The following is a 27,955-nucleotide window of genomic DNA, read 5'->3' as shown; positions in this document are numbered from 1 at the left end:
ATTATTGTCACAGTATTTATTTTTTATTCAAGTACTGCTCAAATATGCATCTTCCAGAAATGCAATACGTTGGTCGTTTCATTGTGTTTGTGATGAGCTGTATAACAGGTAATTTGTTAATTATTATTATTATGAAATGCAGTTCTGTTGAAATTTGAATACGTATTAAATCAATAAAAATGGTTCGTAGTAATTGGATTTTATTCTTTATTTCTTTGGCATGTTTATCTAGTATTACTTTAAAGAAAATTTATGTGTTTGTGTACGTACCCGACACACGCGTAAAATATGATATATGCTGCGTGGTCCACATCTTTATCACTTTCAGTTTTTCTTTTCATTCTTTCTTTTTTATTTTCCGCATTTGTTTCAGGCCTTCAGTTATCAGTTAGTATAGTATTGAAGAATAGTCTCTAGTGAGCAAGCACTATTTATAATTATCGATTTTTATCATAATTTTCATTATATTTAAGATAAAGTTAATTTTTTTTCTTGGCAATTTCGGGGACGCGCACATCATTTTTAAATTATTTGTTTTAAAACAAACATTTCATTTGCACGCATCTAATTTACAAAAGCTAGCAGTTTTACTTCACGTAACTAGGTGCGCTAATTAAACAGGAGGCGGAATATTTTCCCGAAGAATGAGTATTCTTTAACATATCAGGATTTGCTGGTATTTTTTCATCGAATGCTTCACAAGATAAGCAAATAAAATAAAAATGATATTAAATAATGTACAAAAAATACAGGCACGATTTTCGTTTCAAGGATGAACGGTTACCTTAATTTAATGATAAATGAGATAGCAGGGTTTCCTCTCCCGCATAACAGGTAAGCCACCCAAGGTAAGTAAGCGTTTAAATAGATAAAAACATGTCTTCTGGTATGTACGGTGTAAACATACAGTCTCCTTCAGCCATGATTATAGAAATTCCACGGGAGTGCCATATAATAATAATATTATTATTATTATCAGATAAAATTTTATTTAGTGCAAAGTGTCATTCAGCTATGCTGTATACCAAATCAAAATGATAATTAAAACCTCGTTCCATACTTATTTCATATAGTTAACGAGTAGAAGAGTGAAGGAAATCAATCCATAAAAGTGGAGAGAAGTAATAGTAATAATTCAGTGGACTTTAAATTCATGTTGTCCTTTACGTTTATTCACTTATTCACTGGAGCACCCTACCTTAACTGACATTTTGGTTATAGTTTATATATCATTATGACATAAAATGTGATTGAATGTATTGTATATTAGCGAAATAAACGCATATACAGAAACAGGGTTGAAGAGACAACATGAAGGATCTACCTTATATGGAAGTAATATAAAAGTAGATGAAGTACAAACACCATTAAAATTTGGTAAATCATTTAGCAGAATAAATTCGGCGAAATTAATAATAAACCCAGGATACAAAAAAGAGTACAAGAAAGTATTAAAACCCGTGTGTGTTTTGACTTAATTGCTGGAAGAAACTAACGTTAGAAGTTTAATGGAGTGAAACAGCACTAGGGGAGGATTAATTTTTTTTTGGAATCTGCTGCTGCTTTTAAAAATGAGCCCTGATTTGAATAAATATGGTTGCATAAAACTTCCTGAAATATGGGAAACACTAATACTTCAAGATCCATGTTTATATCTTAGGCCACTAACAGGTGTCTATAGAGGTTGCTCCACCTAATTAAGACTTTAGTCTTTTATCCACATGTCACTTAGTTTAGTGCTGCCTTTGTGCATGTGTTACAAGTCTCATATTGTACATCCTGATGATGTTTCTGTAACTGAAATGAAATATTGGAAGAATTAAATACTATTTTAACCCTTTCCTAGTGCTGTTTCACTCCATTTCCCACAAGGTACTTTTTTAATGTACCTTGTGGGAAAATAATGAACTTTTAAATAGCTTAAAAATATGTAAAATAAGAAATTCTTCGATTTACTAAGACTCAACTAACTTCCTGCAATACCTTTAGTATTAGATTATCTTTACTGTAGAAATGAACAAAATAACTATACATTTTCCAAATTTAACGTTCATAATCAGGGATTAGCTTTACTAAAAAAAAAATATTATTATTGTTAGATCTCCAGTGAGTCACGGACTCATCGAGAGAGAGAGAGAGACCATATATCACCCACACCAGCTGTCATACCTTTTCTTAAACTCATTCACACTAGATTCACTCAGTACTTCAACAAGCAAACTGTTCCACTCACTCACCTACTGCTCTATGAGAGGAAAAAACCTAGTTCTTATCCTTTCTTAACTGCACACAAACTTAACTTCCACAGATGCCCCCTTGTCCTCTCCCTACCTTTCATATAATGAAAAATGTTATCAACCAATATCCTATAATGATTCTCTCAAAAGTTTATAGACCTCTATAATATCACTGCTCTTTCTACCAGCATCTGCAGTCCACATACTCTCAATCTTTCCTCATAATGTACATTCCATAATTTTAATATCATCTTTGCAACTCTTTTGCAACCTTTCTACAGCTTATTTACACCTTTGGAACCCAAGATACCAAATATGGACACAGTAGTCCAGGTTCAGGTCGTATCAAGGTCTTGTAAAAAGGAAAAGTGACTTCCACATTCTTACATGTCAGTGTTGATTTCAGTATCGCAATTTATCCACTGAGTTATATTTGAGATTTTTGTAATGTGACTTTTGAACTTCAACTTTCTGTCCACCATAACTACAAGATCTTTTGGCTTTACTATAGAACATGAACAAAATAACTACAATTTTCCAAATTTAAAATTACTAATTAGGGATTAGCATTACAACAAAATATTATTATTGTTATTAAGGGAGACCTCCAGAGAATCACGAACTCATCACGGGATGCCACATATCACCTGCACCAGCTTTTATACCTTTTTTTTTTAATTCGTTCATACTATCTTCACTCACTCAGTGAAAGAAAAATCTAGCTCTCACCCCTTTCTTGACTGCATTAATTCTCAACTTCCACGGATGCCCTCTCCTCCTCTCCCTACCATTCATAAAATGAAAAATTCCCTCTACAAGTTCAGAAAATATACCCTTTACATTTTGACTTATATCACCCCAGGTCCAAAAATAAAATAAAAATCCATTGCATTAGCACAATTTATAAATGTTTCTAAATATACTACCATTTCTTCACATTTCATCATCATCATCAAATTCCTGCCAAGTACCCACAAGGGGTGTATAGGATATGATAGTACTACATGAAAAAATTATATCATTACTAACTTCCTATCTACAATTTTCCTCCAAATCATTCTGTTACTTGTCAAGACTCCAACATTATCAGATCTTATATTTCTATCGTCTAAGGCACTTTGTACCGTATCAATCCACCTATATCTTGGTCTTCCTCTGGGTCGTTTTGCTGCCAACGTGGCAGAGAACACTTGTTTTGCTAATCTTTCCTCGCCCATTCTGTTTAGGTGACCATACCACCTGAGATTAGCTCTGCTAACGCATTCCTGGATGCTGACAATGTTCTTTCCTAATATCCTCATTTTTAATATGATATTGCCATTGATGCCATCTGCTTATGCCTATAATCTTTCTCAGGACTCTCATATCTGCGGTCTCTAGTCCTTGGTCAAGTGTTTTACTTCTGACCCAGCTCTCAGATCCATAAGTTAAAACTGGTTTGAACACTGTCTTGTATACAGCTAATTTAGTGTTCCGACTAATTTCTCTTTTATTCCATATGAATTTATTCAATCGACTTCCCACCATACCAGCTTTGCTGATTCTGTTTTCTATATTTAATTTACCATCTTCACTAAAAGTCATGCTAAGTAGCTGAAATGTTTTACTTGTTCCACAGGTTCTCCATTCATAACACAGTTGACATTTTCAATGATTCTACCAATTTTCATTATCTTTGTCTTTTTAATGCTGACCTTCATACCATATCTATTACAACAGCTATTCAATTTAGCCAGAGAATCTTGTAGACTTGTAGCGGATTTATTTAGAAGTATAACATCATCCGCATAAAGCAAAGAGCTGACATTAACATCTCTAATTTTGATATCATGTTTAATACCACTTTCCTTCATAATGTGATCCATATAGATAATGAATAACAGAGGGGATAATGTACATCCTTGTCTCACACCAGATTTAACATTAAACCATCTTCCTGTACTTCCTTCAATTCTAACTGCTGACTTACAACTCAAATAAAGACTAAGTATTGCTTGATATAATGCCCCATTGACACCATATAACTGCAGCGTATTGAATAGCTTCTCTCTTGGCACCTTATCATATGCCTTTTCCAAATCGACAAAACTTAAATACAGATCTTTGTTATATTCCCATGCTTTCTCAACTATTTGTCGTAAAATGAAGATCTGATCCTGACAGCCTCTGTTTGGCCTGAATCCAGCTTGTTCTTCACCAAGCTTTTCTTCCACAATTCTTCTGAACCGTTTCTCAAGTATACTTGTATAGATCTTGCCAGGAACACTCAGTAGGGAAATACCTCTGTAATTCTCACATTCAGTTTTATTTCCCTTTTTATATATGGGTACTATGAGAGCTCTACTCCAATCATCGGCAATTCGTCCCTCTGTCCAGGCTTTCTGAACTATGCAGTGCAGCCACTGTAAGACTCTTATACCACCATTCTTCAGCATTTCTGGTTGAATATCATCTACTCCAGCTGCCTTTCCACATTTCAAGCCTTTGATGGCTTTTTCTACTTCAAGTATGGATATGTATTCCTGCCTGCATGCCTGGTCAGTTTTTTTTACCACTGTGCTGTTATCACTGCTTGTTTCATTTAGCAGTTTTTCAAAGTAATTACTCCATACTTCAAGGATATCTTTTTCTCCAGTTTTCATGTCATCTTTATCATCTCTAACTCCTTTTACAGCACTCTTTCCTCCATTCCTAAGTTTCTTCAACAACTTCCAGATAATAGAATAAATATCCTGAAACAAGGCTTTAAAATATCTGCTCAAACAGACTACAAAATAATTTTTACTAGTTATCTCAAAATATGAAATCATCTAAAATCTTTAAAGAAAACATGACTAAGAAATTCTTCAACAACATAACATAGTATACAGTTTCCTATATCACTCAAACCACAATTCAATACATAATCATGTTTTATGGTATAAACAACACCAAGAGAGGAAAATATATATATATTTATTAAACTAATATTTTGCTGATTTTCTAACCAGCATCTTCAGAGCACAATTATAACTGGGTTAGGCACTCAGCACTAAACTACCTACTTGAGGAAAACAATTTAAATTGCAACTGACAACAGAACTAATGTTCTTACATAGTGCCCTCAGTGGGTCAGACAACCACAAAGAGAGAAGTCAGGCTATCAGATCTTAAAATGAGAGTCTTCCAGATCGTTGGTAAATTAATGCAATACTCGTTGCACTTAATAGAGTGCTTCATAACTGATTCTTGAAATAGTTTCTCAGACTTATGACTTCTGTATAATAAAGATGTTTTCCTCCTATATGAACATTTCTGAGACTGCTGTATTCCCATTCCAGAAAATCTTTATAAAATTACAAAAAGAAGAACAAGAAACAAATGAACAACAATCCCAAAGCTGCAACCACTGAAATTGCAGCCCATGCTTGATTGTAATCATATCCCTCAAATTAAAAAGTTAGTATTGTGGATTTCCAAGAAAATTAAACCAAATTATGCCTCTCTGAAACCTGAAATCTCTGAAAAGTAATCAAACCAGTTGTAATGCCACAAATAGCGCCTCCGTAGCGCAATTGGAAGAACGACGGCATTGCGCTCTTCGATTGGAATAGGCCTAAGTTCGATTCTCATTGCGACGGGAGGAATCTTTATCTGGTCGATTTCAATCGATGGTGAGTTAGTCGATCTCATACGGAGGTAGCAGGGTTTTTTCTCCCGGAAACTCGGGTTTTTCATCCCGCATACATACAAATCTGCCCTTCAGAACACACGCAATTTACAGACAAAAATTACTAGTTGTGGTGGTGTTGGAGGTGGGCGGTAGATGGTGTTGATTCGTAGTAGAGGTAAGGTGTAGAGACAGTTGAAGATGTCCTCCCGCGATGAGTCTTCGGACTCCTTGGAGGTATCAGGAATAATAATAATAATAATAATATTCAGTACGCCTACATTATTTCAGAAGTTTGGAGCAAAAATTATATTAAAATGAAAAAATCAGAAACTGTGTTTTGAATTTTGAATACTAAATACCCAAGATGTAATAATACTAATAATTATTATTATTTTATTTTTTCTTATATTTTTCCACACTTCTGAGGATGGCTATGTTTGAAGCAGCTGCATCGTGTAAATGTTTTACTTCCCTATCATGATTAAAAAAAAAAATTGCTAATTTTTCAAAAATCTTAACAGATACAGAAGAAATACAGTCTGATCTATAGTTTGATGCCTCCTTCAACTTCTTGGGTACTTTTCCCATAGCTAGACTTTTGTTGAAAAGTTAGGTCAATAGAGAGCTGTTCAGCACATTCTCTTAAAACACATTACGAATTCCCATCCAGACCCACTTCTTTATTGACATCCACCTTGTGTTCTCTGTGCTACATGTTGTCCCTCAAGAATTCCAGAAACTCCATCCCTTACTGCTTTACGCTGTTTCTTTTTTTTCTCAGTATATACTGCTGTAGTTAAAATCTCTCATAATGAACACTCATTTTGCACTTACTGAACTTAACTGCCTAAATATCACCAGCTCTTCTTGTTCTGTGTTTCTTGGCTTATAGCATTTCCAAGAAAATGAAACCAAATTATACCTCTCTGAAACCTGAAATCTCTGAAAAGTAATCAAACCAGTTGTAATGCCACAAATATTCACTACGCCTACATTATTTCAGAGGTTTTGAGCAAAAATTATATTACAATGAATCAGAAACTGTATTTTGAATACTAAATACCCTGGATGTAATAATAATAATAATAATAATTATTATTATTTTATTTTTTCTTATATTTTTCCACACTTCTGAGGATGGCTATGTTTGAAGCAGCTACACTGTGTAAATGTTTTACTTTCCTATCATGATTAAAAAAAAAAATGCTAATTTCTCAAAAATCATAACAGATACAGAAGAAATACAGACTGATCTATAGTTTGATGCCTCCTTCAACTTCTTGGATACTTTTTCCATAGCTAGACTTTTGTTGAAAAGCTAGGTCGATGGAGAGCTGTTCAACACACACAGATAGTAAACTGTGTTAACATATCTCTTCCCGGCTATATACGAACTTTCATTTAAAGCATCAGATCTAACTTTGTGTGTTGGTAGATTACTCAAATAAATTGGTTTGATTTGGCCGAAGAACCTCAAGCTGTGAGGTCAGTGTATTATGCCTGTTAATAGCATGTGTTCTAATGACCAGTTTTCTTGCTTTGCATGACAAAAAACCAGAATTTTCAGGAGAAAAATCCTGCCACCTCTGCATGAGACTGGTTAACTCACCGTCAGTTGAAAAGCCCTGATAAAGGTTCCTTTATCAGGGCTTTTCATGGTTATTTTATTTGAGTGCAAGCTTCCATAGCTTAGTTGGTTTCTTTATTGGTTACAGAAGCTTGCACTCAAATAAAATAACCATACTATTACTACTACAGCATCATACACACAGTAGTGAACAAATTAATCTGAACACTCACATTTTAAAGAAAAATTTTAATTTTGCCAGAAAATAAGTATAAAAATAAACTCCAACTTCGTGTAATGATTTATATGTGCTCCTCTGTTCCTAATAAATTCGTTAATTCGCTTAGGCATGGACTCTACCAACGTAGAACACATTTTTCTTATTTCTGCATCTCAAAAGCATACGTTTATAATGGATTGTATCGAGTTATCCTGTGTATTACAATTTAATTTTCCAAGCCTCTTTTTCACTATGACCCACAGATTTTCTATTGACTTAATGTCAGAAGAGTTATCTGGTCACTGAAGGAATTGGATATTATAATTTTTGAGGAACTCTCACTTTTTTTTGAAGTGTGGCATCGAGGCAAGATCCTGTTGGAAGATGAGTTCTTTTTCTTTCTGGATCTGTGGGATCCCTCTTTTTTTCCAATATTTTAATGTATTAGTCACTTTTCATCATACCATCAACAGGCACAAGTGCTGAACTGCCACATGTAAAACAATCCCAGAACGTCTTTTTAGCTGGGTGTTTAGGAGCTTGTTGAAGGTGGGCAGGAAAAGTCTTCTCAGTTGCTGATTTGCGAACATAGGGTGCTCACTTTCCTTGGATAGAGAATTGGTTCTCATCTGAGAATATGACCTTTCACTTCTCAACAGTCAGTCCAATCTTTGTACACGTTTGTCCACTGGAGCCTCTTTTTCTTCATAGCCTTCATCAACAACTGTTTCCTTTTTGGTCTGTGGGCAGTCCTCCCAGCTTCCAACAATCTTTGATGGACTGTCATGTCAAACATTAATCCCACTAGCCCAAGTCTTTAAGTCTAGAGCAAACAATCTTGGATTCGTTTTTGTTTTTTTCTAACTAATAAATGATATTGAATAAGTGTAGTTTTCCTTTTTCACCCACATTTTCCTTTTCTGTCAGGAAAAAAAGTACCTGTCTCTCTAAATCTCTTTAAAATCACATTAACAGTACCAAAACCAATACTACACTCATTGTGAATTTGTCTTTGAGTCATGGATGTGTGCTGAGAAAGAGTACATATTTTTGAATGCTTTCTTGGAGATGTATCCATTTTATAGCTATGCACAATGAATAAAACACTACAAATGTCAACTTGTTTATACTATTAAAATTACACAACACTATTAATAAATATTGAAGAGACAGTTAAAACATGCAGCACTCAACTAAAATAGTGAATTAAAACCAAAAACTTGATGATAATTTGGTTTTCAGATTAATTTGTTCGCTACTCTATTTTATATATCATCATCACATCTCCATGGAGTCAATTAATTCACAGTGGGTGGTCTTTCTCTCACATGCACAGCTCATCGTACCTTGACTTAAATGCATTCGCTGTCTCTGCACTCACTACACTTTGATGCAGTGCATTCCAATTACCCACCACTCTCCATTCAAAAACCTACTCCTCATCCTTTTTGCTCAAACCATCCAGAGATGGCCTCTATATAAGGTGGATACTCCAAAAGGAGGTGAGAGCATGTGTAGGCAGGAAAGGAATGGAATGACCAGGAATCAAGAGGAAACAGTTGGAATTGAAAAGGGTTCTAAAATGAAGAAGCAGAAAGTGAAATGGCCCCGGTCTAGCATGGAGAGATCACATCGAGTGAGTGGTATCAGTGGAACTAGCTGTAGATCCAGATATGAGCTGTTGTGTTTGTATACCAATGCTAGAAGTATAAGAAACAAGGCAGATGAAATGGTTGCACTAATTGTGTCTGTTCACCCAAAGATTGTCGGAATAAGTGAGACTGGTTGGAAGAGGATGACATCCTGACAGGAATAGAGATGAAAGAGTATGATGTGTTTCTTGAGGATAGAAGGGGACAGGGAGTGCTATTGATGATAGAGAAAGAGTTATGTCCATACAAAGTAGAGATGCAAGACGGAAATAGTGCCAGTGGTTTTGAGGCAGTATGGTGTGAGATAGAGATGAATGGAATCAAATACTTGGTGGGATGTTGTTATAGACCAGGTAATGTGGATGGTTTCGGATAGTGAAATGTATAGTCAAATTAGCCAAGCAAATAAGAAAACGGTGATCATTATGGGTGATTTTAATTATGGCAATATAGACTAGAATGATGAGATAGCAACCGTAAGTAAAGAAAATGATTTTCTTGAGTTTTTGAGGGATAACTACCTCAGACAGTATATAACAGAGGGCACACGAGGATTAAGGGTCTTGGATTTAGTCATCTCATCAGAGGATGTAATTATAAATGAGGTGTCAAATCATCCACCAATTGGTAAGAGTGACCATGAGGTGATTACCTGGGTGGTTGCCAGCAGTGCGAGGACCCCTGTGATAAAAGGGTATATATGGAACTACAAGTGGGGGGGTGATTATGAAGAGCTCAGGAGACAGTTTGCGGGTGTAGTGTGGAATGAGGAGTTAGGTGGAAAAGAGATCAATGCAGCTCGGGGGATTTTCAAAAACTATCTAGTAGATGCAATGTCTAAATGTATTCCAAGGGTGAGAAGGTTAAATAAGGTAGGTGTTAGATGGATGAATAAAGAGATTAAGCATGTGATACAGAGAAAAAGGGCATCGTGGAGGCAGCATAAGAGAAGTGGAAATAACCAATTTCATGAGGTCTACAAACACCAGGCAAGGAGAGTGACTTGGTTGTTGAGAGTAGCTAAAGAGAGGTATGAGCAGCAGTTAGCTAATGAAGCCAAAAAGAATCACAGGGTGCTCTTTCGATATGTAGCCATCAAAAGAAAGAATGATTATGGAAGGATGACATTGATTGGAGAAAATGGTATGAAGACAGCTGTTGCGGTGGCTATACTTAATGAGCAGTTCATAAAGATCTTTCAATCTTGTGAATGTGACTTCATGGAGAGATTGAGAGCAGTTGATGATGGAGAAGAGAGACAGACTGTAAGTGAGCAAGAGGTGTTTCGGGAGTTGAGTAAACTAGATGTAAATAAGTCTGTGGGACTTGATAATATATCACCGTGTATTCTGAAGGAATGTGCCAGGGAGTTTACACCTGCCATGACATATTTTTTTAATATGAGTCTTGCACTTGGTCAAGTTCCTAAGGAGTGGAAGGAGGGCAAGATTGTGCCATTTCATAAAGGAGGTGATCGAACTCAAGCATCAAACTATAGGCCTATCTGTGTGTCAGGTGGTGTGGTTAAGTTGTTGGAAAAGCTTGTGAGAACTAGGATCCAAAGTTGGGTTGACAACAATGGTATTATCTTTGATGGACAGCATGGATTTGCTCAGGGAAGCTCATGTTTTAGTGATCTACTCACTTATTACAATATAGTGACTGCTTCCTTGGACAGAGGAGAAGGATACACAGTAATATACTTGGATTTCTCAAAGGCTTTTGTTAACGAGTACCTGAAGATAAGTTGACAGTCAAACAAGAGCACATGGGGGTTAGATATTAGATTAGTGCATTGGATTGGTGACTGGCTATGTGATTGGTATCAACCAGTTTTGTATGGGGTGCGATATCCAGGAAAAGGAAGGTCACTAGTGGAGTGCCTCAGTGGTCTGTTTTAGGGCCATTACTGTTTAACTTGTATATTAATGATATTGGCGAAGATTTGGATGGAGATATTCAGTTGTTTGAAGATGATGCAAAGTTGGGACGAACCATAAAGAGTAGTGAAGATGTTGTGGCCTTGCAAGAAGACTTGAATAAATGGAGTGATTGGGCACGGAAATGGGGATGCGAGTTTAATGTGCAAAATGTAAGGTTTTAAAATTTGGAAAACAAAAATGGGATGCAGAATTTATGATAAGGAATTATGCTTGGTGAGAATATATTGTTGGAGGTAGAGGAAATAAGAGTCTGGGGATGATAGTCGATAAGGATCTAAAATTTGGGGGACATATCGCCAAAATTGTGAAGACCACAGAAAGGCTTTTGGGAATGATGCAGAGGACACTGACGTGTAGAAGTAGGGAGATTCTTATTCCATTGTATAAGGCTTTGATTAGGCCATACATGGATTATTGTGCCCAGATTTGGTCACCGGGTTTCCAGAAGGATGAAGAGATGTTGGAAAGGCTCCAAAGGCGACTGACTAAGGTAGTTTCTGACCTCTGGAATGTTGAGTATGAGGAAAGATTGAGAAGATGTAATTTGCAGAGTCTGGTGGACAGGAGGAAGAGGGGAGATATGATAGAGACCTACAAATTGGTAAGTAGTTGTTATAGGATCAATGGTGGAGAAGTTCTACAGAGAATAGTGGGAGATCAGGGGAGAACCAGAGGTCATCCCTGGAAACTGTATAAAGAAGTGTGAGTATGGGAGTAAGAGGCAGGGTTTTTTTCGTGCAGAGTTGTGAATGATTGGAATGCCTTGCCTGAGAGTGTGGTGTCTGCAAGGAGTTTGAGTGTGTTTAAGACATGGTGTGATGAGATGTGTGTGTGTGATAAAAGGACCTCCCAGATGAATCTTTGACTCCATGAGGTCTTGTGCTAATAATAATAATAATAATAATAATAAAAGAAGGCAGTTTGTAAATGGTGTGTGAATGTGGCATATAAATTATACTGGAAAAGTACCCATGCTATTTGTTCCCAAGTTCCTGTAAGGTAGGTTATGGAAACTTTTTTATATGAAATTTTAGTCTGGTTTAGAGTTGTTTAGAACTATCAATTTTATAATAGAACTATAATAGAACTATCAAGTTTAGAACTATCAATGTATATACATTGATAGTTTTCTGGATGACAGCTTGGTTATATCCATTAGTCATGGTGATGCTTATTTCATTTACCGTATTTGCCGGCGTATAAGATGCACTTTTTTCTTTGAAAATAGGTCTGAAAAACAGGGTGCATCTTATACGCGATACTCAGGTTTTTAATTACTTTCATTTCTGGAAATTTGTTCTGTTCTGAGTTACTCAATTTCTTTCTTGCTTCCTTGTGGTGTGTGAGAGCATTCCAGTTACGTTTGTTTCAGTGGATGCGCATGTGCTGTCATTGACGATCACAGCTGTGTTCCTGTTCATTTAAACTTTCCAATTGTTTTTGAGGTTGTTGTGAACGGTGATAAATTTTTGCCATTAAATCTTCTCTAAATTTCTTCGCAAATTATGGCTGAAAAATGTCGGCATTGCCAGAATATTGCATTCAAGCCACGTGTGATTGCATATGCTTAAGAACATGGAAACAGGACTGCAGAAAGGCTTTTCGGTCCACCCAAAACTTAGAAAATTATAAGAACTTGGTGGAATCAGGAAGAGGAACTAAAAAATCTTTTTTACCTAAAAAATGCTTAAAAGGGGGAGCGTCTTATACACCGGCAAATATGGTAATTCTTCTAACATGAAAGAATCAGAAGAGAATGTGTGCACTCTGTGTATAAAAGTTTGTAATTCTGTCTTCTGTAATGGATGACTGAAAATGGATGGATGTATCTTTTTTTTTCTTTTTTTTTTTTAATCCCATATATGAGAGGTACAAGATATGTAGCATGCAGATGAGGGTTGAGACAGAAGAAACCTATTGGCATTCTTCTTACAGAGCTGTAGGTTGGGAAACACATCACGAGGAAGGCTGTTCCTGAGGACAGAGATAGATGGAATAAATGAGGAAGAGAAACAATGAGTTTGCATTTGTATTGTAAAGGGATATTGGATATCCACTGCTCTTGTTTTAACAGTCCTAACAGCAAGTTAGGAGGATAATGTTTGCCAATTCAATGAGGCAGTGACCATGGAAGTACCTGTAGAAGAGACAGAGCTGAAACATTGCATCTGTGAGATAGAGGTTGAAGTGAGCCTATGAGGAAAGAGTCATCTATGAGCAGAATTGCTCTCCTCTGAACAGCATCAAGAATTTTTAAGGAGATTTTAGGTACACCACTCCAAATGTGTGTACAATATTCTAAGGATGGGTAGATTTGGGATTTATATAGGGTTAGTAGTAGGGTGGATGTAAAATAGCTTCTTGAGCAGAAAATAATGCTTAGTTTTTTAGATGCTGAGAAAGCTATCCTTGCCCCACTGAAGGATGGTATGGAGATTATTGTTTAAGGCACTGGTTGCAGATGTCTTAGATATATATCTCTTACCAATGTGAGGGATACTTAGGAACTACACGGTTTGTCAAAAGAGCAGGATGAGTGGAGAGTGCTATCATCAGCAAGGCTATGAATAGGATTTGTAGTGGTTGAGAATAGGTCATTTATGTAAAAGAGAAAGGGAGTTAGGTGAGAGAATGGAGCTCTGGGTACTGCATTAGTTGCAAAACTCAAAGAGAGGGTGCCATCCACCATGACATGCATTAAATGACAAGAGAGAAAGCTGGCTATCCAGTTACAGAGGGTGACAGGTAGACCAAAGGAAGGCAGTTAGCAAAGCAGGCCTTGATGTCAAGCACAATCAAATGCCTTGGAAATGTCAAGGGCAACAGCACATATTTCTCTGAACCCTTCTGTGGTACATGTCCAGTAGGGTGAGTGATGCAGGCTAAGATATTAGCCATGAATCTGGATTGGCAGAATCAATACTGGTGGTCTCTGATTAACTGGTGAACTAGGCAGAGAAGTTGATCATTAATAACTTTCTCCATTATTTTAGAGACGATTGAGATTATGTCAATTGATCGGTAGTTGGATGGTAGGCTTTTGTCTCCCTTTTTTGGAATGTGTTGGATATATGCTCATTTCCATGCGATGGGATAGGTACCAGCTGAGTATCGAAAATTGAAGAGACAATAGAGGATAGGTGTTAGCTTTGGAGCACAACATTTGGGTACAATAGGAGAGATGCCATCAGGACCAGATGACTTTGTAGTGTTCAGGTTGTTTAATATTCTTCTTATGTCTTTCTGCCGAACTGCTTATAGGAGACATATGGTACTCAATTATGGAATGATATGGAAGGAGGTGATTTGCCTTTGTCTTCTGTGTAGGGGTTAGAGGAAAAGAGTGATGCCAGGAGGTCAGATTTTACTTTGGGTGTGTATCACCTTTCTCTCATCCATCTGGATGGGAGAAAGGTGAGAACACAAGTGAGCAGAAGTTGCATTCGATGGCTTTTGCGAAGGACCCAAAGGTACAACTACCATTTGGACAAGAGACAAGGTTTCTTCTAGTTGCTTTTATGAAGTTGGATTTGGATTTTCTGATAGCTGATTTACATTTATTGCGTGTTTCTGCATAGACTGAGTATGAAGCTTGGGTTCTTGATGCAAGTTACCTATGCTAAACTGAGTTTTTTTTCTTTGACATCCCAGCATTCACACATCTGTTGAACCAAAGCCAGTTGGAGTTGTGAACATTCAGGTCACCTAGGACGATGACTTCTGTTGCTAAATTACAAAACGCAGAAGTTTGCAATGAATTTAAAATAAAGTTAAGGGAAAATATGGATATTAATTTTGAAGTAGGAGAGGATATGAGGATATAAAGAATATAAGATATAGAGGCAAAATGGAAAAAGGTAAAAAAAAATCCTTAATGATACAGCAGAACATATTTTAGGATAGGCTAAAAGAAAGAAAGAAGAATGGTTGATGGAAACTTGGAGACGAGTGGATGAAAGGGAAAAAAAAAGCTGACATTATGTGCTAGAAATACTCCCCAAAAGGAAAATGAATTGAACTTAAAGACAAATATAGTATTTTAAATAAAAAAGTTAAGAGAAGTGCTCGAAAATATAAATGGCAATGGTTTGAAGAACTGGCATCGAGGGCACGACAAGCTGCAGACAAGTATAATAGAAAGTTACTCAGTATCGTAAGAAGACTTTCTGGAGAAGCCATACAAAAGAATGTCCCAGTGAAGGATTTGAATGGGAAAATTGTAGTGTCAGCAGATGAACAATTGGAAAGCTAGAGACAACATTTTAGTCAAATCTTGAACAACAGCAGTGATAAAATACAAACAAAATAAAAAAGGAGTAGATGAATTAAAAATTGATACCAGCTCACCATCTAAATTCGAGATAAAAAAAGCTAAAGAAATGAAAAATGGGAAAGCAGCAGGAACCTGATGGCATCACAGCAGAGGTTCTGAAATCTGACACGGCAATAATCACATATTATTCTCTATCCACTCTTCCAAGATATCTGGGAAAAGATATCTTCAAAGATATCTGGAGACATTCCCTAGGGATAAATACAAGAATAATAGTGAAAATACCAAAAAAATGAGATTTGGGAAACTGTAATAATTGGAGGGGCATAAACCTGCTATGTGTTATTAGAAAATTTCCTTATTCTTTCAAGAACTATATAAGTCAAGTGGATATTAGATCCAGCAATATTTCTTTCAAGAATCTTTAATATTTTAGATGAGGGCATGAAAAGAGAGTAGTCTGGTTTTAGGCCAAATTGATCATGCACAGACCGCATTAACATTAACACCTTAAGAATAATAATCGAATAATAATAAATTTAGTTTAATCCTTTATCCCAGTGAGAGCAAACAAACTGTGTTTTGCATTATGGGAGATACTGGGATAGGAGTGTTGGTAGCTTGCTCCACCTTTGCTACGAGTTGCCCTGGTGTACTACTTACCCAGGTAAGATGGTACAACACTATATTCAGTCCTGAAGATATTTTCAGGCACAAACTTTGTTTGCTCTCACTGGGATAAAGGATTAAACTAAATTTATTATAGTCTAACCAAGTGAAAACTAAACTTTCAATAATCGAATAGTTGGGTGAATTTAACTCTCCTTTATATTTGCTGTTTGTAGATTATGAAAAAACCTTTGATTCCATTGCTAGAGATGATTGTGTGTGGAATACATTTCAAAACAAAGGAATGCCACAGAAGATGATAAACCTCATACAGGAAGGATATAACCAATTCCAGTGCCAGGTGCTGCATGATGGATATCTGACACAATCCTTTCAAAAGAAAAAGAGCAATTTGAAAACTGTAATGGATGTTAAAAGGACGAAAGTGAGGCAAGAGTGGTGGAAGGAAACAAAATTGAGAGAACGAATGTAACTAGAAATGGCGTGACGCAGAAATCGAAAGAATGAATGATGGCGAAAGTTGGATGCATGTTGGACTGAAAGTATGGAAACAAAGAAAGATAAATGAGAGTGAAAGAGAGAAGAATGATAGCAAAAGTTGGACATATGTTGCACCGAAAGTACGGAAACAAAGAAGGATGAATGAGAGTGAAAGTGAGAAGAGGGGGTCGAGAGTTAGATAGATTGAATGATAGAGAGAATGTGTAGCGAGATTCAAAAGTTGAATTGGATTGAATGAGACAAGAAATGAAATGAAATGAATGCGGAATGAAATTAAGAGAATTCAGGTCAAAACTATTAAAATAAATCATGATGGCATGAAAGAGTTAACGAAAGATGAGCGAGTGGCATTGTATGGCGACTCCATTATTAAAGGTGTGCTAGAAAATAGAATGCACAAGGTATGTTTTCCAGGCGGTAAAATGAGTAGAGTGATTGAGGCATCGGATATGAGGTGGGAGCGAGCAAAAGAGTTAATAGTATTAATTGGTACAAATGATTTGAGAGAGGACAAAGAGCATGTCAGAATGTATATCAGGAGGCTGAATGGAAGGATAAAAGAGAATAGTGTGACAGGAAGGGTAGTCAGTGTGTTGCCTAGGTATGACTGTGGTGAAATGAGGCAGAGAGCAAGGATTATGAATGATATGCTGGCTGAAATGTGTGAGGAGATGGGAGTACAGTTTGTTAATGTGTTGAATGAGTTTCAGGGACGAAGTGAGCTGTATGGGAGATGGACTGCATTTGAGTGGTTATGCTGTGAGTCGCTTAGAGAGACTGCTGCTGGAAGGTAGAGAAGTGAATAGAGAGAATGAATCAGATCGAGAGGGGAGTGATGTGGAAGAGCAGGAGAGTAAGACAGGAGAGATTGAAGAAGTGGATATGAATGGGGAAGTGAGTGGTATGAGTATAGAAAATGAGAGAATGGGTGTGCAAGAGGAGCAGGGAAACGGGGAGGCTCAGGGTGGACAGGGTAAAAAACAGCATGAGAATGGATGCTCCAAGAGGAGGTGAGAGCATGTGTAGGCAGGAAAGGAATAGGATGACCAGGGATCAAGAGGAAGCAGTTGGAATTAAAAAGGGTTCTAAAATGAAGAAGCAGAAAGGGAAATGGCCCCAGTCGAGCATGGAGAGATCACATCGAGTGAGTGGTATCAGTGGAACTAGTTGTAGATCCAGAAATGAGCTGTTGTGTTTGTATACCAATGCTAGAAGTATAAGAAACAAGGCAGATGAAATGGTTGCACTAATTGCATCTTTTCACCCAAAGATTGTCGGAATAAGTGAGACATGGTTGGAAGAGGATGACATCCTGACAGGAATAGAGATGGAAGGGTATGATGTGTTTCGTGAGGATAGAAAGGATAAAAAGGGAGGGGGAGTGCTATTGATGATAAAGAAAAAGTTATGTCCATACAAAGTAGAGATGCAAGAGGAAAATAGTGCCAGTGGGTATATGAGTGATTATGGTGTGAGGCATTATGGTGTGAGATAGAGGTGAATGGAATGAAATACTTGGTTTGATGTTGTTATAGACCTAGGAAATGTGGATAGTAGTGACTATGAAAAGTATAATCAAATTAGCCAAGCAAATAAGAAAAGGGTGATCATTATGGGTGATTTTAATTATGGCAATATGGACTGGAATGATGAGATAGCAACTGGAATTAAAGAAAATGATTTTCTTGAGTTTTTGAGGGATAACTACCTCAGACAGTATATAACAGAGGGCACACGAGGATTCTAGGTCTTGGAATTTGGTCATCTCATCAGAGGATGTAATTATAAATGAGGTGTCAAAATCATCCACCAATTGGTGAGAGTGACCATGAGGTGATTATCTGGGTGGTTGCCAGCAGTGCGAGGACCCCTGTGATAAAAGGGTATATGTGGAACTACAAGTGTGTATTGGGGGGTGATTATGAAAAGCTCAGGAGACAGCTTGCGGGTGTAGCGTGGAATGAGGAGTTAGCTGGAAAAGAGATCAATGCAGCTTGGGGAATTTTCAAAAACTATCTAGTAGATGCAATGTCTAAATGTATTCCAAGGGTGAAAAGGTTAAATAAGGTAAGTGTGAGATGGATGAATAAAGAGATAAAAGCATGCGATACAGAAAAAAACGGCATTGTGGAGGCAGCATAAGAGAAGTGGAAATAACCAATTTCACGAGGTCTACAAAGACCAGGCAAGGAGGGTGACTTGCTTGGTGAGAGTAGCTAAAGAGAGGTATGAACAGCAGTTAGCTAATAAAGCCAAAAAGAATCCTAGGGAGTTCTTTCGATATGTAGCCAGCAAAAGAAAGAATGATTATGGAAGGATGACATTGATTGGAGAAAATGGTATAAAGACAGCTGTTGCAGAATGTGTGGTGGAGATACTTAATGAGCAGTTCATAAAGATCTTTCAATCTTGTGAATGTGACTTCATGGAGAGATTGAGAGCAATTGATGATGGGGAGGAGAGACTGACTGTAAGTGAGCAAGAGGTGTTTCGGAAGTTGAGTAAACTAGATGTAAATAAGTCTGTGTGATTTGATAATATACCACCGTGTATTCTGAAGGAATGTGCCAGGGAGTTTACACCTGCCTTGACATATTTTTTTAATATGAGTCTTGCACTTGGTCAAGTTCCTAAGGAGTGGAAGGAGGGCAAGATTGTGCCACTTCATAAAGGAGGTGATCGAACTCAAGCATCAAACTATAGGCCTATCTGTGTGTCAGGTGTTGTGGTTAAGTTGTTGGAAAAGCTTGTGAGAACTAGGATCCAGAGTTGGGTTGACAACAATGGTATTATCTTTGATTTTATGGACAGCATGGATTTGCTCAGGGAAGGTCATGTTTTAGTAATCTACTTACTTATTACAATAAAGTGACTGCTTCCTCGGACAGAGGAGAAGGATACACAGTAATATACTTCGATTTCACACAGGCTTTTGATAGAGTACCTCATGATAAGTTGACAGTCAAACTAGAGCAGATGGGGTTGGATATTAGTTTAGTGAATTGGATTGGAGACTGGCTATGTGATAGGTATCAACAAGTTGTGTATGGGGGGTGTGATATCCAGGAAAAGGAAAGTCACTAGTGGAGTGCCTCATTGGTTTGTTTTAGGGCCATTATTGTTTAACTTGTATATTAACGATATTAGCAAAGATTTGGATGGAGATATTCAGTTGTTTGCAGATGATGCAAAGTTGGGATGAACTATAAAGAGTAGTGGAAATGTTGTGGCCTTGCAAGAAGACTTGAATAAATTGAGTGATTGGGCATGGAAATGGGGATGTGAGTTTAATGTGCAAAATGTAAGGTTTTAAAATTTGGAAAACAAAAATGGGATGCAGAATTTATGCTTGGTGAGAATATATTGTTGGAGGTAGAGGAAATAAGAAATCTGGGAGTGATAGTGGATAAGGATCTAAAATTTGGGGGACATATCGCCAAAATTGTGAAGACAACAGAAAGGCTTCTGGGAATGATGCGGAGGACACTGACGTGTAGAAGTATGGAGATTCTTGTTCCATTGTATAATGCTTTGTTTATGCCACACATTGACTATTGTGCAGAGATTTGGTCACCTGGTTTTCAGAAGGATGAAGAGATGTTGGAAAGGGTCCACAGGAGACTGACTAAGGTAGTTTCTGACCTCTGGAATGTTGAGTATGAGGAAAGATTGAGAAGATGTAATTTTGCAGAGTCTGGTGGAGAGGAGGAAGAGGAGAGATATGATAGAGACCTACAAGTTGGTAAGGGGTTATTATAGGATCAATGGTGGAGAAGTTCTACAGAGAATAGTGAGAGATCAGGGGAGAACCAGAGGTCATCCCTGGAAACTGTATAAAGTGGGTGTGAGTAGGGGATTGAGAGGCAGGTTTTTTTCGTGCAGAGTTGTGAATACACGGTATGATGAGATGTGTGTGTGTGATAAAAGGACCTCCCAGATGAGTCTTTGACTCTATGAGGTCTTGGGGTAATAATAATAACAATAATAATAACTGTATCTGGAGTGCGACAAGGATGTCTGCTATCTCCCTCATTATTTATGCTGGTGCTAGATCAAGTGATAGAACAGACAGCAATGAAACATGCCAAAGAAATATCATGGAAAGTAAATAAAACTTTGGGTGATCCAGACTATGCAGACTAAAGTAACCACATTAGAAGAAGAATCACTGAAAGTTTGTTTGAAAATAAATACGAACAAAACAAAAGAAACGAGAATCAATGTGAACAACAAGGCACCAAGTACAATTGAAAATGGAAAAATCAAAACTGTTTCACATTTTACATATGTCAGCAGTGTTTTATCTGCAGATAAAGGAGCAACTAGAGATGTTGACATAAGGATTCAAAAGGCAAGAAGTGCATATATTAAAATAAGTAGAGTGTGGAAAATTAAAAATGTTCACACAGATACAAAATAAAAAATATTTAATGCATGTATTAAATCAGTTCTTTTATGTGGATGTGAAATGTGGCTGGTTTCAAAGGAAATACAAATAAAACTACAAACATTCATAAGCCAATGTCTGTGGAGCATACTTTGAATTTGGTGGCCACAAATTATTACTTATGAAGACCTCTGGAAAAGAACAAATCAGCAAAAAGTCAACCTTGAAATCAGAAAATGAAAATTTAGATGGATTGGACATGCACTTAGGAAAGATCATGAAGAAATCTGCCATGCAGCCCTGGAATGGAATCCACAAGGAAAGCGAAAGCGTGGCTGTCCTAAAATACATGGAGGAGATCGACTTTAATAGAATGTGAGAAGAGTTTTGCTGAACTAAGACCAATAGCAAGGATAAGGAACGCCAGTGGAAAGCATTTACAGACTCCTGATGTTCCTGATGGAATCTGGGAAAGAAAAAGGATGATGACTTCTCTGTTTGGGTAGATGGTTGAGTTTCATGGAGAGTAAGGTGAAAATGTCTTTGTGGCTTTCAGAGTTTGGAGACCAGTAAATGGAGCAGAGGATTGTTACTAAGTAAGGCATGCAAACTTCAGTCAGAGGAGGTCAAAAGCAGAGGGTTTTAAATTTGACATTATCTGGCAAGCAACAAGAGAAGGAGGTCTGGTTTGGGTGTCTGTAAGTTGTGATGAACATCATTTATGTTGGAATTTATGCCGCAGATGATTGAGAAGTGGATGTGGAAATGATTTTTTTTTTTTTTTTTTTTTGGTAGGGATCCTGATGAGTTTGGAATATTGTGCTTGGTTTGAATTGTTTGGTTCACTTTCCACTCCGTCTATTAACAAAAGGAAAGCATACGGACATGCAGTGGGGGAGATAGACTTGTGAACATGACACACCCATACAGAGTGACCAGTCATCTTGCCATTCCATGGTGTACATTGCCTCCCACATACCACTACTTGGACTCCCGCACTAGGCATGACCTTGTAGAGCATGTGGCAGTGGGATTATATGTCAGTTGACCAGGAAGCCCCCTGACTTGTTACTGATCAGTTGTTGCCTGTATACTATCTGGCAGCCAGCCTGTGGTACCATTTTAACTGCTGTACCCTTGAAATGGAGGATGGTGTAGGTCTCTATGTTAGTCATGCCCTTGAAGGGTATCACTCACACCGCATGGAGAAGAGTGGGGGATGGAGCCCAAACATAGCATTCGCCACTTTCCTAATAAGCAGGTGGTGCGGTGTTTCACTGGGCGATGAAGGTCATCTACCTTCATCTGCAGTGAAAGAGGATTTTCTATAAACAGAAAATTGAGCACTGCGTGTAGAAGTACAGATGGGTAATAATAACTAGTGAGTGGTACATGACTATTTCCATATATATTTCAGTGTTCTAGTAATTACAGAAATAAGTTCTGTGTAACTTATTTCTGTAATTATAGAAAAATAAAATTGCTGCTTCACTTTATGTGCTGTATGTTATACAAAAATAATTATCTAACAGAATATATTTATTGTACTAGGTAAAATGAACGTTCTAAACCAGTTTTATTCCATAGAGGAAGTATATTCAAAATATCTGTAATATTTTTAATCTGAGAGTAGAAGATAAAATAATGTTTCATAGTTAATTCTGGTTGTAGCATTAAATTTTATTCATGGCTGATGTTTTTTTTTTTTTTTGTTTTTGTGTTTTTCAGTTATGGTTAAAAGTGAACTTCCTGGTGGAACTACTTATGTGAAACAGGGTGGTAAATTTACACTAACATGCCTCATACCTTTGAGTGATCCTCATGTGTGGTTTAAGGATGACATGCCTGTGTCTGTAGATCTTAATAATCAGTATGTGCTTGAGAAAGAACCTTCCTCAAGGAATGATGATAGTCAGGAAAAATTACTAACCATGAAATTGTCAGTTCTTCATGCTGATTCCATTCACACAGGAGAGTACAAGTGTAGCAACTTCACTCCTCATTCACAGCATATAGTTGTGGTGACTGGTAAGACTAACAGATATTCTGTCATATTCACTAAAGATGATGATAACATGGCACAAAAATTTTTAATGTTATAACTTTATAAATACGAAAATCGTTAACTACTGTTATTAATTTTTTTTATTTATAATAAATTTTAGTGATATTATTTAAGAATTCCTCCAAAATAATAAGAACTACTACCAAATTTAGTATACAGCTTTATCTTATAACATAAGCTTTGAGAGATATAATGTGCCAGAAAGATGAAGGGGCATGTTAAATCTGAAGATTTCACTGATATAGCTGTTCATTTGGGAATTATTCATCATCAGCTTGCTATAGGCCTTGCTTTTGCAGTAACAATAAACAAATGCAGGGTGAATTTGAGGACAGATTGCCTCTGCAAGGACAAGTAGAGGGTGATTATAATTAAAGTTCACATTTCAAAAAGCTGCAACTGGGTAACCGCTCAGCAGAATGATTTAATATTTATTTTGAAAGTTTATTTTTCACTTGGTTAGAATATAATAAATTTAGTTTAATCCTTTATCCAAAGTGTGAGCAAATAAAGTTTGCGCCTGAAAGTATCTTCAGGACTGGGGTAAGGTAGTACAACACCGGGAAACTCGTTGCAAAGGTGGAGGAAGCTAACATCACTCCTATCTCAGTATCTTCCATAATGCAAAACACATTTCCTTGCGGATATGTATAATATTATGCATGGCTCCCACTGAAGAGACCTCAATAAAGGTCGAAACTAGTCTGGGTAGTGGCCCTTCCCTTAATGCATAACATTATACATATCCGCAAGGAGATGTGTTTTGCATTATGGGAGATACTGAGATAGGAGTGATGTTATCTTCCTCCACCTTTGCAATGAGTTGCTAGGTCTTGTACCACCTTACCCCAGTCCTGAAGATACTTTCAGGTGCAAACTTTGTTTGCTCACACTTGGATAAAGGATGAAACTAAATTTATTATGATTTAATATTTAACATGATAACGTGTGAGGCATTGGAATTTTATTTTACACAAGAACCAACGTTATTTCTAAAAGTTGCTACTAGGGCAATATGTGGTGCTGCAATACATGTAAATTACTCCTGATATGCAATGAAACGCTCTGACCATACCATTTATGCAAATGAAAAATGTCCCCCTGCTTCGACGGGAGCTTCTATAAAAGCAGATAGCTGCAGAATGCATCAGTTCATTGCCTGTGAGCAGACTAGTGGCAGCTGGTGAAAATTTTAAGTGGTGACACTGCATATACAAAATAAGAATAAAAAAATTCTTTTTTTCCTAATCAGTAACCAATTTATTAATAAATAAATTTACATATTAAAAAATTGCTTTATTAAAGATATTTCACCCTCACCACGAACAAACCAATAATAATGCAATCACAAGCGCAAACGAATATATTGGCGAGATTAGCTGCAATAGACCGAACATGATAATTCTGACCCTGCATTCGATCGCAGTACATTTGTTTCGTGTAACGATAATTGAAAAAATATAATTCTTTTCATATTTTCAATGGTGACACTCGTCATAATTCAGCCTTGTATCTATAATAAATAAATAATTATATGTTATTTTAACAAAATAAAATAAGATTTACAAAAAATAGTTCACCCTCGCCACGAACACGCACCAATAATAAAAGTTTCCTATCTCACAGAAATAACGTGTGCAAGCATATGATACACTGCCCAAACGAGCAGTGTCGGAATCACTTGTAATGTGCAATGAGAAGTGCAAATGAATATCGGTGAGGTTAGCTGCAATTGGCCGAATGTGATAATTCCGACACTGCGTTAGATCGCAGTGCATTTGTGTCGTAATCTAAAGCGTTAATCGAACAATTCCAATTATTAACTATTCAATCAATGTCTAAACATAAGCTGTAACCTTTAACATGTTGTATTGCATTTATATAATGTTGTAAGCATTGTTATTATTTATAAACACAAACAAAATTTAATTTTTTCATTTTTTCCTTGGGAGTGCTTCAGTGTTGCAGTGCTTATGTACAAGCTGCCACTGGAGCAGACAATATGTTAAAGCACAATGTCACCATTACCAAAGGATCACGCACTTTTCGTGAAGTTGTTCTACCAAAATAACAGCTGTGCCTTGACATCATTGCAAAAGTTCAGAACATTAAAGGGATTAAAAATGGGTCCTATGACTGCAAATGGTGTATGTAAAATGATCTGGAAATTTGAAGAGATAGGTTCCTTAGATTTCTTACCTGGCAGAGAACGGAAGCCCATCGAATGGCAAACAGTGGAGGAAGTAGCCAAGCATTAGAGGAAGAAAGGATGGCAAATGCCATAGGGAGCAGCAGCACATCTCATATTGCACGGTCTTTAGACAAACCTGTGAGCATGGTTCACAAAGTCTTAAGACAAATTCTGTGCTGTTATCCTTATAAGATTTCCCACATTCAGCAATTGCTTAATCCTGACTGGGATGCATGAGAAACATTTGCCCTGCAATTTCTTGCCTGGACTGAAGTAGACAACAACTGGCCATGGAACATTTTCTGGACTGACAAAAGCTCATTTCCATTTGGATGGTGCTGTGAATATGCACAATTGCAGAATTTCAGCAACTGCAAACCTCCATATCGTGTGACAGATTCCACTTCATTCCCCAGAAGTCACCACTGGGTGTGGTTTTACAGTGAAATTCATCATTGGACCATTCTTTTTCAAGGAACTCAGCCCTGCTAGTCTCATTATCTGCACTGTTAATGGCAGTACTATGCATCTCTCTTAGCTAATCAGGTGATTCCAGCACTTCAAAAACATCAGTACTTGGATTCAACATTTTTTATGCAGGATGATACCCCTCTTCACATGCCACCCCTGCCAAGTGGTTGCTTTAGACACATTTTACCAAGGACAGAATCATCAGCTGCCATTTGCATATGTCGCAAGGTTTCAGATCTGGCTGGTGCACTCGCAAGATCTGAAACCCTGCGACTTTTGGCTGTGGGAGACATCTCAAAGACATTGTCTAGCGTGGACACATAGCCAACTTAATGGACCTCAAGACCAGCATCACATGCCATATCTACAACATTTCGAGTGAAACTCTACTTTCTGTGGTAGAGCATGCGATTTTGCAATTTCAGAACATTGCTGACAATGGAGGACAGCATATTGAACATGTTGTGTAACCACACACCATGCTGTGTGTACCCTATGTTTTGTGACTTTTTGAATTACCCACTACAGCAGGGATCTTCAACCTTTCAGACAGTGCTGGCCGCATTAAAAATTTCAATGAAGCATTCAGGCCACTAAGCTGTGCTGCGGTATTTAGAATTGTAAGATGCTTTCCAGATTCACAAAGAACGCTGTGCATTTGATACTTTACATAAAATCCTACAAAAATAAACTCAGCTTTAAGAGCATAGGTAGGAGTCGGATTCATGATAAGTAAATACAATCAATACTGAAAAAAGATAATTTAATGAAGAAAACATTTATTTTTTACAATGTCATTGGGAAACTTGGCAATGCTTTTCCTTGACCAGCTTGTCGATGTTGGCATCAATGTTGGAAGTTGCTATGCGCAGAGTATTCTCGAGATGTTGGTCCATAATCTGAGTTCTTATCTTGCACATTCTGGAGAAGAACTGCTCACATAAGTATGGGCTTCCTAACAAAGCACACATCTTCAAAGCATGCCTGCAAAGATTAGGAAATGCATCCTCAGAAATGTAGTCTTTGTAAAATGTAAGCAAGGGCACATTGAATAATTTTTCTCTCAAAGAAGAGTTGTTTTGGAGTTCAAGCTGCTCCATTTATACTGAGCTTGGCACTTCGACAGCATTGACACTGAATGGCATTGAAAATAAATCTAAAGAAGACTGTTGGTAACGAAAATCACTAATTCTCTCTTTGAACTCACTTCGCAACACGGCTAATTTTGTAGCGTATTCATTAAGAGACGAACAGTTGGACTCAGCGAGAAGCTGAAAATGAGTCAAGTCTTTTTTTCCGAGTTGTGCCTCCCAAAGTTTGAGCTTGGCCACAAAATCTTTGATGTGATCAAACAGAGTGTGCAGCAGTTGATCTTTGGATTGTAGCTGTGTATTTAGGTCATTCATATGCAACGAGATGTCGGTCACAAATGCAAAGTCTGTTATCCACTTCGAATCGTTGAATTTCGCAATCGGCTTCCCCTTGGTTTGCATGAACTGCTGTATTTCGCTCCTTAAGTCAAAGACTCTTTTAAGAACCTTCCCTTCGCTGAACCAACGCACATCACTATAATAAACCACATCGCCATGATCTGCTTTGCACTCTTGGGTCAAAAACTCTTGGAATTGACGATGATACAATCCTCTTGCCTTAATAATGTTGACGACAGTCACAATAACTTGCATGGCATTCTCAAATCCAATAGTTTTCGTTTCACAAATTCTCTGGGTGGGTTAAACAGTGGTAATGGATGAAATCTTTTCCTTCTAGTTCCGGTTCTTTCCGTAGCGGCACAACAAACCCTTCGTTCTTTCCCGCCATAGCAGGAGCACCATCAGTTACCACACCCTTGAGGTTGGTTAAGCTGAGGTCGAAACGCTGGAGCATTTTCTTGGCGGCTTCAAGAATATCAGTGCCTTTCATCATTCCCTTCATAGGTACAAGTGCTAGCAGTTCTTCTGTCATAGTGAATTGTTGATCAATGCCATGGACAAAGATAGCCAGTTGTGCTGTATCCTTCACATCTGTGCTCTCATCTAAAGCAAGTGAATATGACGTAAATTCGGACAACCGTTTTTTTTTAAAGTGTTCCTTCAATGTCGTTGGCAAGTTCTTCGACACGTCGTGCTACAGTTACCTCAGAGACAAACTCGGTTTTTTAAACAC

The 27,955-nt window shown here is 37.3% G+C and overlaps 2 protein-coding genes across 2 annotated transcripts in view; both read left to right on the top strand.

Moving 5' to 3' along the window:
* Positions 1 to 27,955, top strand: part of LOC150099739 (basigin-like) — a 290,188-nt gene that overhangs the window by 50,527 nt on the left and 211,706 nt on the right. The gene's annotated exons all lie outside the window — the stretch shown is intronic.
* LOC150099741 (uncharacterized) lies at positions 10 to 26,113 on the top strand. Its single transcript, XM_090404259.1, has 3 exons — positions 10 to 108; positions 22,791 to 23,090; positions 25,857 to 26,113. The coding sequence occupies exons 1-3, from the start codon at positions 45 to 47 to the stop codon at positions 26,111 to 26,113; spliced, it is 621 nt and encodes a 206-aa protein (XP_090260385.1). The 5' UTR covers positions 10 to 44.

Source organism: Typopeltis vanoorti, chromosome 14, assembly GCF_054136105.1.
Source record: "Typopeltis vanoorti isolate ZY-2024b chromosome 14, IOZ_Tvanoo_1.0, whole genome shotgun sequence".
Classification (NCBI taxonomy): domain Eukaryota; kingdom Metazoa; phylum Arthropoda; class Arachnida; order Uropygi; family Thelyphonidae; genus Typopeltis; species Typopeltis vanoorti.
This window is presented reverse-complemented; position numbering and strand designations above follow the sequence as displayed.

Bases quoted from the DNA above. Each gene is read 5' to 3' on its own strand.
- LOC150099741 (XM_090404259.1), top strand. From the start codon at position 45: ATGCATCTTCCAGAAATGCAATACGTTGGTCGTTTCATTGTGTTTGTG. The intron at 109-22,790 runs GTAATTTGTTAA...TGTGTTTTTCAG, and splicing joins TGTGATGAGCTGTATAACAG to TTATGGTTAAAAGTGAACTT. The intron at 23,091-25,856 runs GTAAGACTAACA...CATCTCTCTTAG, and splicing joins GCATATAGTTGTGGTGACTG to CTAATCAGGTGATTCCAGCA.